This window comes from Gigantopelta aegis, chromosome 13, assembly GCF_016097555.1.
Source record: "Gigantopelta aegis isolate Gae_Host chromosome 13, Gae_host_genome, whole genome shotgun sequence".
Classification (NCBI taxonomy): domain Eukaryota; kingdom Metazoa; phylum Mollusca; class Gastropoda; order Neomphalida; family Peltospiridae; genus Gigantopelta; species Gigantopelta aegis.
This window is the reverse complement of record NC_054711.1, coordinates 23,297,948-23,315,353: the sequence shown is the minus strand read 5'-3', so window position 1 is coordinate 23,315,353 and position 17,406 is coordinate 23,297,948. Positions and strand designations below refer to the sequence as shown.

The window sequence follows — 17,406 nt, the reverse complement described above, 5'->3', positions numbered from 1 at the left end:
GTGTTAAAATCTAAAGGCAAGCTATGTCATTGGTAAAGTTCTATTAAAATATATTTCCTTGTTTTTTAATCTAACTTGTTTTGAATAACACAAAATAAAAAACATTAGCAGACAGAAAGGAGCTAACGAATGCTTACGTATTAAGTAAAGATTATGATGTGTTTGAAAGACAGATAGGTTGATGAGATGAGTACAATTTGAGGGTAGAAACAGAAGGAAGGAAATGTTTTATTTAACGACGCACTCAACACATTTTATTTACGGTTATATTGCGTCAGACATATGGTTAAGGACCACACAGATATTGAGAGCGGAAACCCGATGTCGCCACTTCATGGGCTACTCTTTTCGATTAGCAGCAAGGAATCTTTTACATGCACCATCCCACAGACATGATAGTACATACCACGTCCTTTGTTACACCAGTTGTGGAGTACTGGCTGGAACGAGAAATAGACCAATAGGTCCACCGACGAGCATCGATCCTAGACCGACCGCGCATCAAGCGAACGCTTTACCACTGGGCTACGGGTTGAGTTCTGCCCTAGAGACACTTCGCGAAGCATGCGTACGCAGCTCTGAGAAGCGCACCACAAGGGGACTCGAACCCGTTGTGATGAGCACGTCAGCCCATCACGCAGACGACACAGCCATGTTCTAGGACATGGGTAAAAATAGAGACAAACAAAAGAAGTAATGGGACAAGAATTCCACTTTACAGATAACATAGAAGTAAGTTTAAAGAGTTGGGCGATATATCGCCTAACTTCTGGTCTTAATTTGGGTAAAGACAATTAAAATTCAAAAGAGGCTAATATAAAAAGAAATCATACATATATTAAAAATGGTTATGATCAAGATACCCACTAAAGTTTTAATTATAATATTACTACCTGGATGATGTCTCAAGTGCACATACCTCTGCAAAACATACATACAGCCAACACGCATATATACATACAGCCAACACACATATATACATACAGCCAACACGCATATATACATACAGCCAACACACGCATATATACATACAGCCAACACACATATATATATACATACAGCCAACACACGCATATATACATACAGCCAACACACATATATACATACAGCCAACACGCATATATACATACAGCCAACACACGCATATATACATACAGCCAACACGCAATATACATACAGCCAACACGCATATATACATACAGCCAACACACGCATATATACATACAGCCAACACACATATATACATACAGCCAACACGCATATATACATACAGCCAACACACGCATATATACATACAGCCAACACGCATATATACATACAGCCAACACACATATATACATACAGCCAACACGCATATATACATACAGCCAACACACATATATACATACAGCCAACACACACATATATACATACAGCCAACACACATATATACATACAGCCAACACACACATATATACATACAGCCAACACACGCATATATACATACAGCCAACACACATATATACATACAGCCAACACACGCATATATACATACAGCCAACACACGCATATATACATACAGCCAACACGCATATATACATACAGCCAACATACGCACATATACATACAGCCAACACGCATATATACATACAGCCAACACGCATATATACATACAGCCAACACACGCATATATACATACAGCCAACACACATATATACATACAGCCAACACATACATATATACATACAGCCAACACACATATATACATACAGCCAACACACACATATATACATACAGCCAACACACGCATATATACATACAGCCAACACACATATATACATACAGCCAACACGCATATATACATACAGCCAACACACGCATATATACATACAGCCAACACGCATATATACATACAGCCAACACACGCATATATACATACAGCCAACACGCATATATACATACAGCCAACACACACATATATACATACAGCCAACACGCATATATACAAACAGCCAACACACGCATATATACATACAGCCAACACACACATATATACATACAGCCAACACGCATATATACATACAGCCAACACGCATATATACATACAGCCAACACACGCATATATACATACAGCCAACACGCATATATACATACAGCCAACACGCATATATACATACAGCCAACACACGCATATATACATACAGCCAACACGCATATATACATACAGCCAACACACACATATATACATACAGCCAACACACATATATACATACAGCCAACCCGCATATATACATACAGCCAACACGCATATATACATACAGCCAACACACGCATATATACATACAGCCAACACACATATATACATACAGCCAACACGCATATATACATACAGCCAACACATGCATATATACATACAGCCAACACGCATATATACATACAGCCAACACACACATATATACATACAGCCAACACACACATATATACATACAGCCAACACGCATATATACATACAGCCAACACACACATATATACATACAGCCAACACACACATATATACATACAGCCAACACGCATATATACATACAGCCAACACACACATATATACATACAGCCAACAAACACATATATACATACAGCCAACACGCATATATACATACAGCCAACACACACATATATACATACAGCCAACACGCATATATACATACAGCCAACACACGCATATATACATACAGCCAACACGCATATATACATACAGCCAACACGCATATATACATACAGCCAACACACGCATATATACATACAGCCAACACACATATATACATACAGCCAACACGCATATATACATACAGCCAACACACGCATATATACATACAGCCAACACACATATATACATACAGCCAACACACTCATATATACATACAGCCAACACACGCATATATACATACAGCCAACACACGCATATATACATACAGCCATACACACCAATATACCTATCTTGTAATAACTATAATACTAACAATAATATTATGATCTATAAATAAATAAAGATAAATAAATGAGGCAGAATAGCACACGCGTGAGCGCACACGCACGCACGCACACACACGCACGCACACACACACACACACACACACATACACACACACACACATCAGCTATATAAATCATAGTTATTCTAATTAATGACAATTGTTTTGTTATTCATACATCAGCAACAAAAAAACCTAAAAATTAAAAATAAATTAATTAAAAAACAAAAAGTAATATAAGTATAACAAGTTATTATTATTGCTATTATTAATGTATGATAAATAATTAGTAAATAGATGGATGAAAAAATTAATTAATAAATATAAATAAATAAAAGATCTCTTGCTGCTAATCAAAAAGAGTAGCCCATGAAGTGGCGACAGCGGGATTCCTCTCTATATATCTGTGTGGTCCTTAACCATATATAGCAACTATACCACTGTTGTTAATACATGTAGTTATGAAAACAATGTTGTTGTTTGTTTTGTAGGTCATTGACATACCTCATGATAGCAATCAGCCAATGAAATTGCAACTGGACCCCGAGTGGTTGTGTATTCTCAAATCAACCAATCATCTCCTAAACCTTGGACCCATTCAGCGCTATATGCCAGGACCAGGCAGTTCAGACAGGTAAGTTTTTACACCTGTAACGCTAATTATACAGCTGATGATATTTGCAAACCCATCATCATCATTTTAGCATAAGTGCCCAGGGGTGCAGAAAGTCCGACGGGCGATCTATCTTTTTTCTGACGGACTGTTATAATTGTATTTATTTATTTTGTTTTATTATTATTACTTGTTGTGTTTTGTTTTTGCATTGAATCCAGGACTGCGCATCAACCATGGAAGATTTCCAAACCATTCAAACAAAGTATTCAGAATGATGTTGAAATACACAACAACACATGCACCGCATTGTCAATAGACGACTTCGGAGTTCTGAACTGTGCAAACGTGACATTCCGGAAACGGTTATGGTGAAGACAGAACCATGCCAAAACGGAACATAATTAACTGTACTGTAATTTTACGTGTATAGCCCGCGAGCTATACATTTTAAAACATTGAAAAGTACACCCCCCCCCCCCCCCCCCCCCCCTGTGGCTTATCTGCTGCTGCGGGTTATACAATCTTTTTTCTCTCTTTTTTATTGCCAAATGCGGTGTTGAGAGAAAAATAAAACAAAACAAATGCATGGTATATCGTGTTTAATATGACAAAAGATACTAAATAAATATGGTTTCAATATCGAATAATTCAAAGAATTCTTCCGACAAATAATTTCCTATTTAAAATTAAATTGATAACCAGTCCAAATTGCAGCTGTTGTAATAAGTATATAGAAACATATTCTCATTTATTTTTTGAATGTTCATATGTACAATGCTTAATTAAATCACTATTCAAATGGATAAGGGAAGTAACAGGTACTAATATTACCATGGCCCCAAACAATTTTCTTTAGAGTACCCTGAAGAAAACATTGTTATAAATATCATCATTACATTGGCAAAACAATATATATATATAGTTCAAAATTTGATAAGAAACCCCCAAGTTTTGAAATCCTCAAAGTCAAAATAAATGTTTATTATAATTTAGAAAAAGCTGCATATTGTAATAAGAATAAATACGATAAATTTTATTAAGAAATGGAAATTATGGAATCATACTTTTCAGCAGACTCAAACCTGATGGGTGACAAAATAGTTCTGGACTAGGTAAAAACAGAGAATGTTTTGGTGTGTTGACTATTTTCATAAACAAGGAAAAACAACAACAAAAACAATCCTCTATATAGTAACCTTTTCTATAAGCTTAGTATATGAAAAACTCTCAAGTGTGTATTGGCTTATATTCTACTTTTTGTGCAATGTGTAAAAGTATGTGTGGCACTATAATACTTGTATATTGTGAAAATGGCTGGGAAAATCCAAAAACAAATATATAATAATAATCATTAAAAAAACATAAAAAATGCATGGTATAACCAAATTTAATTGAACTGTTTATATAGACGAACACGTAAACTGCAGTGGATATATGACATTGCACACACATTAATCCCACCTACTAAAGTTGAAGCTTTCTGAGGAAGTTTGGAATAATTGCAGCTGTTCTTCTTCTAAACGTTCCGCTAGTGTGGATAGCGGGAAATCATCATCGCTGTCTGTGTCATCACCTATATGGACATAGGATTCAATTATGCCGTCCTTCAGAAACGCCTTTACGATGAAATGGTTGTCTACTACGTTCTAGGGCCTCCACGGCTCTAAAGTATTGGACTCGAGTACTCGAGGGTTAAACTCGACTCAGACCCCGAGTACCCTTCACTTACATTATAGTCATTCCCACAGGGAACGCCTTTTTTTCATACTATGGAATTCACTACAAGTTATTTATTTCAAAAGCCTATTGTTTTCTAATTTTTCCACAAGAATAGTATTTTGTTTTTTCCAAAACACTTTTAGTAAGTTTTACTTTTCTTCTTACTTCAAACCAAACTGAAATTATGTACAAAACAAAAACATTTTTGCAGAAGGATGGAACGGACTATAGATGATACTGAGACTAAGGAATAAAGTAAACTAGCATTAAGCATCTTAATTCCAGCGCTGAACATGGATGCCAAATCATGTCATTGTATTGCATTTAGAAACCGGTTGATACGTTCATTATTGTGACGGACGGACGGATTAAAAAGAAAACCAGCACATGATCATGTATATAACTATTATGTATCTTGTATTGCCGATTCGTTAGTGCTGAAATTAATGCTCTACATTGTCTCATTTGTACGGGTACTCGAGTCCTGTGAGCAGACTCGAGTCTTGCTGGACTTGTCCTGTGCCCGAGTACTCGCAGATACCCTAGTCAGCAGGGTCCTTCCCCCGTTTTGGAAGACCAAACACTTCTGCATGTTTTCAGTCAAGGGGGAGATAACCCTGCTTCCAAACCAAATTAAAAAGTTCCAGAAAAGGCCAAGGTTCCTGAGTAGTAGTTGGGTCACTTGAGCCTCAATATATGCAAATGAGCTAGGTCACGTTACCTGGGCGTGGCCTCTTCTGATTAGTTGATGGCATCATGGGTGGGCGTGGCCTCTTCTGATTGGCTGACCTCTCCAATCGTGGGGTGTGACGTCACGGGGACGCTAACCTTGACCTACTTCTAGTACATAGACCTAACTGGGTTAATTACTTGGACAGCTGTGGGATGGGCGTGGGAACCTGACCTTTGTGCCAGGAAGCATGAATGTCGGCCAGATTTATGGGTGTGTTAACCATCGGGGGTCTATACAGAAAACAGTTGGTGTGGAAGTTGTTAATGGCCCATAGAGTGGTTTTGGATTACGGAGGGTTTATCTGACTGTGACAGCTGGTCTTTTGATGTACAGGAAACAGATGGTGCTGAAGTCATTAATGGCTATCAGATGGCAAGATAGTGTGGGTTGAATGGGTTTATTAGCTGCCAGGGGTCTATACAGGAAACAGAAGGGGCGGAATTCGTTAATGGCTATCAGATGGGAAGATAGCATGGTTTAATCGTTTTGACGTGTGTGCATAATAAGAACCAGATGTGACTGATGGTTAGAAGGTCCCTGCGGAGGGACAGAAGTTGGTTTCAAATTAGATTTTTTATCCCCAGAGGGGTGGGGAGGGGGGAGGAACGAGACACCACCCGGGCTGTCCTGAGGGTAGGTTCCTGTCTGCAAGGATATGGACAGCCTGTTTGTAATCAGGGCACTCCGTGTCGTGAGTGCAATATCTCCACCCCCGGCAATTCACGCAGGACATAGCCCTAGTGCACGGATTGTCGGTGGACCTCTTTGGGTGGCTGGAACCGCACCTGAAACAGATGGGGTGCTCCCTTGTGGATCTACACTTTTTCAAAGTATGCCACCACCTCTGGCACATAGCACACTTTACTGGGTTTGTCTGGAAGGAATGGAGCTGATGCTCCACGCCTTTAAGCAGGATGGTGTCCTCTGATGGACAGGCCAGAAAGATGTCAAGATACCCACTGTCCCAGACTGTAAGATTGGCAATCTTAATGGTCGGATAAGCCTGTCTAATTGATTGGAGAAGAGCTACCCCTTGAACCCCCGCCAGATCAGTTTTAAACATTCTTTTCAGGCTAGGAGAAGGTGTTGACCTGCCCTGTTGAATGGACCCCCCCCCCCCCCATTGACTACTTGAAAAGGTACGGGGGTTGCCTGAGGGAGGGGAGGTGACCGCACTTGAGTCGGTCCTTCCCCTTCCGTGGCTGGGTTGATTTGTTTGTAAAAGGGGTCAGGCTCATCCTGGGGGTCATCCACCTTTGATCCCAGCACGGGAAAGGGATCCACCTGCATCCCAGATGCATTACCGCAATATTCCAATCAAACTATATAGCATCAGAACGAAATATTCCTTTAGTAGATAGTGAAAGCTGTTTTACTGTTACCGTATGGCACTGTACAGCATGGATTTGTGCATAGACAACAACTTTATTTATTAAGTAAGTTTAGATGGTAAACTGTAATTACTTTTAGTTGAAGGTAAAATATTAAATCCAAACCCCTTCTGACGTTGGTACGTCCAGCTGCTGGGGTGGGGATTTTAGTTTTAATAAATTCTGTGGTCGTTGGGGAATCCCCAGCATTGGAGCCTGAAGAGTTCACATAACTGCGCTTTTTTTGTTTGTTAGTAACCTCTGTGAAGCTGTCATGTGTGTCAGTCTCTTGGTGAATGGTACAAGTCCCGTCTCCCCATCCGAGACAGACACCAACAACCTTTGAATTGGTTCATTTAGCCTCGGTGGCAAACGACTTGTTTACCTTCGGTATAGTGTCTGCAATTTTTAACGGTTGCTTCCGAAGTCAGGCAGGTGACTGCTGATTACAGGTGACTGCTAGGTCAGGTTTGACTGTACTATCGAAAATAGGTATACAACCAAGCTCACTGTACAACAAGAAATTTAGTAGAAATCATGTTTGGGATTTGGAAATGCAGATTTCCCTGTCTAACTTACACTCTCCGTTTCAAGAATTTTCATACATCTCTAGCAGTGATTGTAGCAACAGCGGTATTGCATACCATTGCTGTCTATGACATTGAGGTTCCCCAACCTCGACTTTAGATCAGTATGGTACAAAACGGTCGTGGAAACGCTGTAAGAAGGGCCATTATTGACCAGTATTTTGCCTAACATTAAGTACTAATCTATTAAAATACCAATATCATGTCCATTTGTTTTATTGCGTACTAATAGCACCCCAGAATTGCGTTACATGATAACATTTTATGTGCACTAACAAATAAGATATTTAAAAAAGATTTACACTTTGTTGATTATGGTGCATTCAAAAGGTATTGTCCGTTAGATGTATCAGGACACAAGACGGGTGCTGTTTAACACTGCCAAGTAATGGTGTCATTTGAAGTTGAACACTTTCTCTTCCAGTATTTTCTAGTCTATAACAGGATGTAGTAAATGTGTAATTCTGTAAAGTGGCTTTCCAACAATTACGGGCGGGAGGTAGCCAGTGGTAAAGTGTTCGCTTGATGCGCGGTCGGTCTCGGATCGATCCCCGTTGGTGGTCCCATTGGGCTATTTCTTGTTCCAGCCAGTGCCCCACAACTGGTCTAATAAAGGCCGTGATATGTGCTATACTGTATGTGGGATTATTCATATAAAAGATCCCTTGCTGCTAATCGAAAAGAGTAGCCCATGAAGTGGCGACAGCGGGTTTCCTCTCAATATTTGTGTGGTTCTTAACCATATAATTTGATGTCATATAACTAATTAAAATGTGTTGAGTGTTTCGTTAAATAAAACATTTATTTCTTATTCCAACAATTACGTATCTTAAGGTATAACGTAGAAACGTTCTGTGCATGCAGTCCAGTTCAGTGAAATGTGTTTGAAAGGTTGATCTGAATGCGCTGTGGGAGTTCAAGGTTGAGGAATGTGCGAAACAAAATAGTAACTTTGAAATAGCCAAAAATTGTCGTCTAAAACAATACTATTTGGTTTTTCATGCTAGGAAATTGTGTTTTATCCAGTCAAAGGATAAAAAAAAAAAAAAAAAAAAAAAAAAAAAAAAAAAACCTCATTGTGGTTAGCATGGCCATACGCCCCTAGATACACTGACCTCCACTGTTTATCAAATATCCTTCTTACATGCCTGCAACACATGTGTATCTGCCATATAAAACATGTTAAAAGTTAAAACAGGACCCTAAAACAGTGTTGTCAATGAAACAGTGTTTTATCTTAAAACACTTTTTATAATATGGATTAAAAATGTGTTTTAGGTTAAGACATGTTTTAGGTATATATATGGGCCTGAATGTTTTCCCCGATCCAACCAGTGCCCCATGACTGATATATCAAAGGCCTATAAAAGTGCATATAAAAGATCCCTTGCTGCTACTGGAAAAATTATCTTGCAATTCTCTTTTTGGTTTGGTCAGTCCTAATGCAGAAGTTAAGTGCTAGACATAAGATAAGAGCTCGAGATAATAAGCACTCAAAATAATATGCCAAGTAAATGTCATATTTGTTTTCTTTCTTCAGAGATCTCAAACTCTATCAGCATGTACTTTAATCACAATTATTGTTACGTGCATATGATAATAAAGATCATTGTATAACATTTAGTTAAATATCTTTAAATATCAGTGAAATAAAAGTGTTATTAGTCACTCTGTGACGATAACACATTTTAGAGTGAAAATTTCATTATTTCACTCTAAAATGTGTTATCGTCACTGTAGAAAGTGTTATCTTCACTGTAAGAAAGCCGAACTATTTTGCTGCTGGTATTTTAAAAATAAAGGTAAATTGCCAAAAATTATATAATAAATAGAAAATTTCATGGGGTTTTTTCGTGAAGTTTTCAATCATATCACACTTGTCGCGACTCGATAAGATATAAATCATATTTGATAAATAACATGAAATATCATCTATTTATTGTTTAAAATCATATCACTGTACAAGACTGAGTTGAAACAATAAATCAGTTGGAAATGCATACTTTCCCTTGATAGATAAAAGAAAAGCATAATAAAGATGGATGCATATTTTGCAGATATAAACATTTTGTGCTACATTTCCATCAAGGTCCTCATATGCAACCTGATTGTCAGTCTTCTAATATGAACATATATACCAGTCTGCAGGGCTCACTGTCTGCAAGATGCTATATATTCTTCTTCTGTTTTTATTTTCCAGCCTATATCAACAGCATTTGGTGTCACAGGGTCATACTCTACATTACAATTTGGTTGATTGCATGTTGTGGTGGTGGTGTTTTTTGTATCAAACAGTTCCTGCATAGTTACAATTGGTGTCTTTCAATTCTGCCCTTTTTTGCACACAATAAAAACTTATCCTGGGTACAATGGCAGTGTAACCCCCGGCATATGCAGCTTTACAAACATTTTCATTGTCAATCAAGTTTCAACGATACTTGCACCAGATTTGGGACCACATTTGTGAGAGCAATGTGCCTCCAGGGATATCATGGAATGCAACGCACAAAATATAGTCTGTGTCTTCTGAGCTAAAGACAACTTACTTGAGGTGCATGCAGTAGCATACAACCTTGGATATTATTTTAATATTTCTTATTAAAACACTTTGCGTTGGAGAATATTTGTGTATACTTCCTTCATTCTTTGACTAGGAAAGTAATAAAAGTGGTTTTATTAGTGACCTGACTCTGAAAGGTTCTTAATTGATTTACAATATAAGATGCTAAGATACTCGGTTGCTTCTGTTCAGACTCTTCTTTACTTCATGATCTTTCACTATTCTGAGTGAAAGTTGCATGGTATATATCAACCACAATATCAACACGTTTAGTGTGGCTTCCACCTCATAATGCTTTATGCAACAGCCATTTATCACTTTTCTAAGGGGCGGGACGTAGCTCAGTGGTACAGCGCTCGCTCGATGCGCGGTCAGTCTGGGATCGATCCCCGTCGGTGGGCCCATTGGGCTATTTCTCGTCACAGCTAGTGCACCACGACTGGTATATCAAAGGCCGTGGTATGTGATATTCTGTCTGTGGGATGGTGCATATAAAAGATCCCTTGCTGCTAATCGGAAAGAGTAGCCCATGGAGTGGCGACAGCGGGTTTTTTCTCTCAATCTGTGTGGTTCTTAACCATATGTCTGACGCCATATAACCGTAATTAAAATGTGTTGAGTGTGTCGTTAAATAAAACATTTCTTTCTTTCTTTCTTTCTAAAAACTTAACACAATCACTGTTTACGACCTGGACCAGGTTAATCCTATCGATAATAGTTTCAAATTTCCAGTTAGGCTATCTGCTCATATTAAAATCATCTGTAACGAGGCCCGTGGTAGAGGTACCAATAAATATAGCCCGAGTACTCTGACTGTAAGAGAGCTAGACGGACATTTGGACAGTTAACGATAATTACAAATAAATGTTTTGTTACTTACACATTAGCATTCATTGTTCATTTACGTTGGAATACGGCTACGGCTATCATCTTCCAAAAAATAAACCAACAAATGAGAATCACACTTCGCTGTTTTTCACTGAACTCGGAATACTTCGGCCGATCGTTCAAAATACCAACGGAAAAACCTGATAGTAAGGATTTCTGAATGTGACAATTTATAAATAGTCTGACACGGTCACACCGGTGTTCTAGTAGACTAGTATTGTGTTAAAACATAAAAATATGACCTAAAACATTTAGCCTGACAGCTGAAACTAATAAAGATCATTAAAAAGTTATGCATTCTGTTTTCATTTAAAAAAGCCCAACCCATAAATATTAAATTTAAATAATATCAACTATATTGCAATACATATTGCAATACAGTTTCTTATATCGCAATATATCGCAATACGGTTTTGACCGTATCGTTGCTACCCTAACATACATGTACATTACTGGTTTCAATCGCCAGTTTACTCTGGCTAGCAACTGTACATAATGTCAAAATATGTGGATGCCAAAAGTGAAAAAAGAAAACGTTGCATTCTCACTTTACTTATGGCACTGGACAAATTATTTATATGCATGAGCTGGGAAGTTTGCTTATTTATTTTCAGGACAATAAACATGCTAGGTTAGTGCCTGTGTCAGTCAAATAAAAGGCTTGGCAAGGTCAGTCCATGACGTAACATGTCAGAGGGTCACATGTCTGAGGAAGTGAACAGACAGAGCGAGGACATGTCCGGACAAATTACAGACAATGCAGACGATGAAGGTGAAGGTGGTGGTTCTACTACTGCTATCGTTGGTGATGCACAGGAAACGGATATGTCCGGACAAATTACAGACAATGCCAATTCTGCTGCAGATGCTGCTCTAGCTACCAATTCACGGAGAAGGGGGGCAACTGCTGAAGTATCAAACAAGAACCTTCCATCTGGACAAAGCTTCAATGTTACACTGTTGGGTAACAAACCAGGTGAGGTATAATGTGAGCATTTGTGAATTAGGCGCTAGTCAGTAAGCAGTGTTTTAGTATGGCAAGAAAAAATAAAGGGGTGTTTGTTTAATAAAATAAATGTAATTAATGAATAAAATGTTGAGTTATATTTAAAATTTATTACCCATATGGTGAAAAATATCTTGGTACATATCAAAGTGATACGTCCCACTAGAACGCCAAGTGGGACGTAACACTTCGTGACATCACCAGTTGGCGCACCACAACCTTAGAGAAAGGTCAACCAAACGAGTTGAGCAATATTAATTACGATCGATTATGGGTAATAAATAGGATATTAAACTTGCTACCAATTCGTATCATGTTTATGTCCCTCGTGAAATAATTTTCATTGTCACTTATTTCACTCAAGACATAAACATGATAAAAAATGGAAGCTTGCTTAATGTCCTATAAATATGACGCATTAATATTATAAAAGAACAAGACAAATAGAAGGCATGCGTTGTATCACCTATGTACCAATAGATTATTACCACCTGAAAATCCCAAGCTAGGCCCCCGTATTAGTATTCAAAGAGTAAATAATAGCGAGCGCAAGACATAAAAAATGTCTCCCTCAGAAAAACTGCTCTGAAAACACCCAATGAAAAGATAATTAAATTACCAAGAAAGCAACACTTAGATGTTTAAAAGTTATCATGATACATTAATGTTTAAATTTGGGTTAAATTTATTTATCACTCGCACTTCTTTTCTTTTTTTCAAAATGTTTCATCTCTAGAATTAAATTTTAATAAAAGAAAGGCATTGGTCAACATGTTTACTCAGTGGAATGGTTCTGTTGTTAGGATATTTTATCTAGGATCTATGTAAAGTATGTAACATTCATGTATCATGATAACTTTTTTATGGCTGATTGACGATTGTGACCTATATTCATTGTTCTGTTTGTTGCCTAGTTCAGTCTTTTAGAATTATTTCATGAAGTGACGGTTTATTTGTTTTTTTGTTAAAGTTTCTTAGATTAACGTCGTAACATGACAGCTTAAAGGGACAAACCCTAGTTTTTAAACACTAGGAATATTTTTCACTATTAGAACCTTTTATGATCACTGAAATCATACTTTACTTCTATTTTATTGTTTAGATTATAAATTTCCATACAACTGAAGTGTTTCTGGTCATCCTGATGTTTCTAATACCCCAAAATTCATTTTTCATATGTCTGAGAAGTAATGCTTACCGAGTCACGTTTTAGTCTATTTTAAGGGTATTTCAACATCACAGACTCTTGTTTCACTCTATTGTATCCAAATTTGTTACAGGTTTGTAAATTAACCAAACTTAGTGTCCTTTTTACGGGTTGAAACTAGGGTCTACGTGGAAACTATGCCTTAATGTTTAAAACTAGGGTTTGTCCCTTTAATTAGTTGCATTATTACCAATATTATGTCATCTTAAATTACGTGACGTCATTAATATTTTAAAATAATGTTTCCAGCAGAAGTTTGAAATTAATACTGCAAACTCAAGTGGAGCAACACCACTTCATTTAGAAGTGAAACATAATATGTCTGCTGTGAGCTTATATCTCTTATCTAAAGGAGCTGATCCCAATGTGACCAACAAGGAGAACATCTCATCTTTACACTTAGCAACCGAGAAATGTTCTTTAGAGTTACTAGAAAAATTAATTGAAAAAGGAGCCAATATGAATGCAACAGATGACCATGGAAATACTCCACTTCACTTTGGTGTGAAAAAGAATTCAATTCAGATTGTAATGTATTTGGTAGAAAAAGGTTCTAAAATAAACTTAAAGAACAAAAGTTTTATTACACCACTTTATGAAGGAGTAAGACTAAAAAGTCCTAAGGTTGCGATGTATTTACTGGATAAAGGAGCTGATCCTAACATAACTGATAAAGAAGGTAACTCTCCTTTACATTTGGCTGTTGATATGGAACATATAGATCTAATAAATGAACTAGTTACGAGAGGAGTCAATCTGGAAGCAGTAGATTCACATGGAAGTAATCCATTTCAGAGGGCTATATATCACAGTTCATTGCAAGTTGTACAGTGTTTAGCAGAAAAAGAATCAATGGTACACATTCCAGATACCCTTGGTAGAACGGCACTCCACCTAGCCGCATGTGGACGAAGATTAGGTCACCCAGCTGCCATGGACCAGAGAGTTATCAGGTTTTTGTTGGATGCAGGGTGTGATATCAATTCTGAAGATAAACATGGATATACACCGTTGATGTATGCATGTTCATCTGGAAATTGTGAGAATGTGGAACTGTTGCTGGAAAAGGGAGCTAATCCCAATGGTAGAGACGTAACAGCTTTGCACGTTGCAGCAGGATGTCATATGCCAGATATCCTGAAACTACTTCTGAACAAAAGTGGAAACAGAAATGTGGTTTCAAACTCTGGTGATACCCTGATTCATGTTGCAGTCCGATGGGATTTACGAAAAACACTATACAGAGACATGTATCCCCTCAATCTGTATGGCGGCACATTGCCATCAACATTCTGGAGAGAATGCATAGATTATCTAGTAAGTGACTTCCAATGTAACATGCCAGAACATATTTTGAGAATGGACGTGATTTGTTTGTGGCTTTTTACGTGGCCTTTTATGTCAAGTCTTATACCTTTACTGGAAATAGAAAATGTATTAGAGGTGTTACTGCACAGTGGTTGTAATATCAATGCCAAAAACAAGGCTGGCCAGACACCAGTCCATGTTTGTATTCAATATGGTGAGTGTAGAAACCTGGAAGAGTTGTTAAACAGAGGTGCTGATGTGTCCCTTGTAGACAATTTGGGTAGATCAGCACTGTATTATGCAGTGTCGTTGGTTAAGCCAGATGCTGTTCAGATATTGCTACAATTTGGAGCAAAGGATGGAGAGACCAGTTATGGTGTTACTGCTTGTGAAAAGGCACATGTCAAAATGCAGTATTCAGATGATGAAAACATTAAAGCTAAATGTTCCAAGATAATTGATATCTTGAAATATTATTGAAATAAATACTAAACAGGACCTAATGTAAGCATAGATGTGATAGACAGTAGTTTTGGTTGTCAGTTTCAGGTTGGTTTTTGTAAAACAATCGTTGCTAAAGTTATTTTTGACTTGTGGTAATATTTTACAAATCTCATGTTCATAACAATGGCTCTTAAAAGTCAAATTTTAATGTGTTTTGTTTTACTGTGAGATTCAATTTGTGCCATTGCACAGTGTTGGATTAACTGTGGAAGATGATATGTTTGTTGTATTTTATTTGTTTTGTTCATACTTCGAAATCTTTGTGCTGCACAAATTAGACTAGCAGTGCAAGATTTTGTAGTTGTTTTTTTTCTCCAACATTCACACTGTTGTAAAAAAATATATTTTTGGGGTTTCGATATAGCTGTTCAATATGTATTAGTTTTATTATAAAATTCAGATTGTTGTGCTTGTTTGTTTGTTTTCTTTTGTTCTTCATAGATTACAGTAGCTGTTCATGATGTATTTGGTTTGTGCATAGTTTGAAGATGTTGTGCAGCGGAGATTTGAAGAGATCTGCTAAATATTTACTAATCAATATGTTGCCTTTTTAATTGTATTATTCTGTGATTCAAATTATTTTGTTGCACAGATTGTAAAAGATGAGTAAGATGTATTGTTTTATTTGTAAATTCAAATTGTGGCACCGCAAATATTTATATAACTACACTAGATATAACTTCCTTTCTTCATAGTTACAAATTTGCTTTACATTTATCAAGAGCTGTGGACGATACATTGTTGGGTCAAATTGTTCTGCAGCACTGATTGGAATAGCTATGTGAACTATTTGCTATCTAATCGATGTAGTGTTCTAAAACAGTTATAAACATGTATTGGTTTTGTGTTCACAAATGCAAATTGCCATGCTGCAGATAGTGTAATAGTTGTGTATGACAACTACTGATGTTCAAATGCTAGATTATAATAGAATATTTATTTATTTATTGAAAATGTTGTTTGTTTGCTTTTAATTTGTTATATTGGTGGGGTTTTTAGGGGTTTTTTGTTTGTTTGTTTTGTTTTGTTTTTGTTAATTCTCAGATTGAGACACAGATTGAAATAATATGCAACGTCAGATAATGTGCTAGGCATATTAATTTTTGTCCATAGATTTAAATGATTGTACTGCACATATTGGAAATATTTACCACTCAACATTTTATAGGTGATATTGTGTACTACGTTGTGAATGTAGAACAAAATGGATTAACTTTGTAATATATTTGTAGTATTGATGTAGTTTTGTACAAATATTGTAATTGCTGTAGAAAAGATTGTTAATATGACCAGCTGTGTCCTGGTGATATCTGTAGTTTATTAACTTTTTTTTATTGGATAAAATTGCTGTTCTGTATAATTTATGCAACATGTTTTCAATTTTATTAGATTTTTGTATCAAAACCATTATTGGCCCTCTGATATAATTTGGTTCGTATCTGTAGAAGCTCAAATATTAATTTCAGTGTTCAGAATTTTTTTTGTGGCCTAAAATGGTGCATGCATTACACGAATGATATTACAAAGCGTCGTTATGGGTATATTCAATTGAGAACCAGTCTATCATGTAAGCATTTGTGGCACATTATTTTGTCGACTTACAAACTACGACTATCATGGGACGACCTGATCAAAGAGACAGAAGCAAAAAACGCGCAGCCAAGAGCTGTGAAACGATGGACACTTTTCTTATGGAAAAGAAAAAAAGGTATAATATAACTGGTCAATAAAATATATACGTTTACGAAATATCTTGATCAACTAAGATCACCGGAAAAATAATAAAATGTCAATTAAATATGATTATTGACCTTCTTGCGTTCGGCGAATTGCTTTTTATATTGCATGTTGTTTAGAGATGAGTTTATTTAACAGCTGACACTGTCGAATGCGTTCTCAA

At 36.8% G+C, this 17,406-nt stretch overlaps 1 protein-coding gene across 1 annotated transcript; it reads left to right on the top strand.

Annotated features, from left to right (window-relative positions):
* The first annotated feature begins 13,963 nt into the window (after window positions 1–13,963).
* On the top strand, window positions 13,964–15,870 carry LOC121387771 (ankyrin-3-like). Its single transcript, XM_041518976.1, has one exon. The coding sequence runs from the start codon at window positions 14,013–14,015 to the stop codon at window positions 15,480–15,482; it is 1,470 nt and encodes a 489-aa protein (XP_041374910.1). The 5' UTR covers window positions 13,964–14,012; the 3' UTR covers window positions 15,483–15,870.
* The last annotated feature ends 1,536 nt before the right edge of the window (window positions 15,871–17,406 follow it).

Excerpts from the sequence above, each read along its gene's own strand:
- LOC121387771 (XM_041518976.1), top strand. The coding sequence starts at position 14,013 with ATGTCTGCTGTGAGCTTATATCTCTTATCTAAAGGAGCTGATCCCAAT.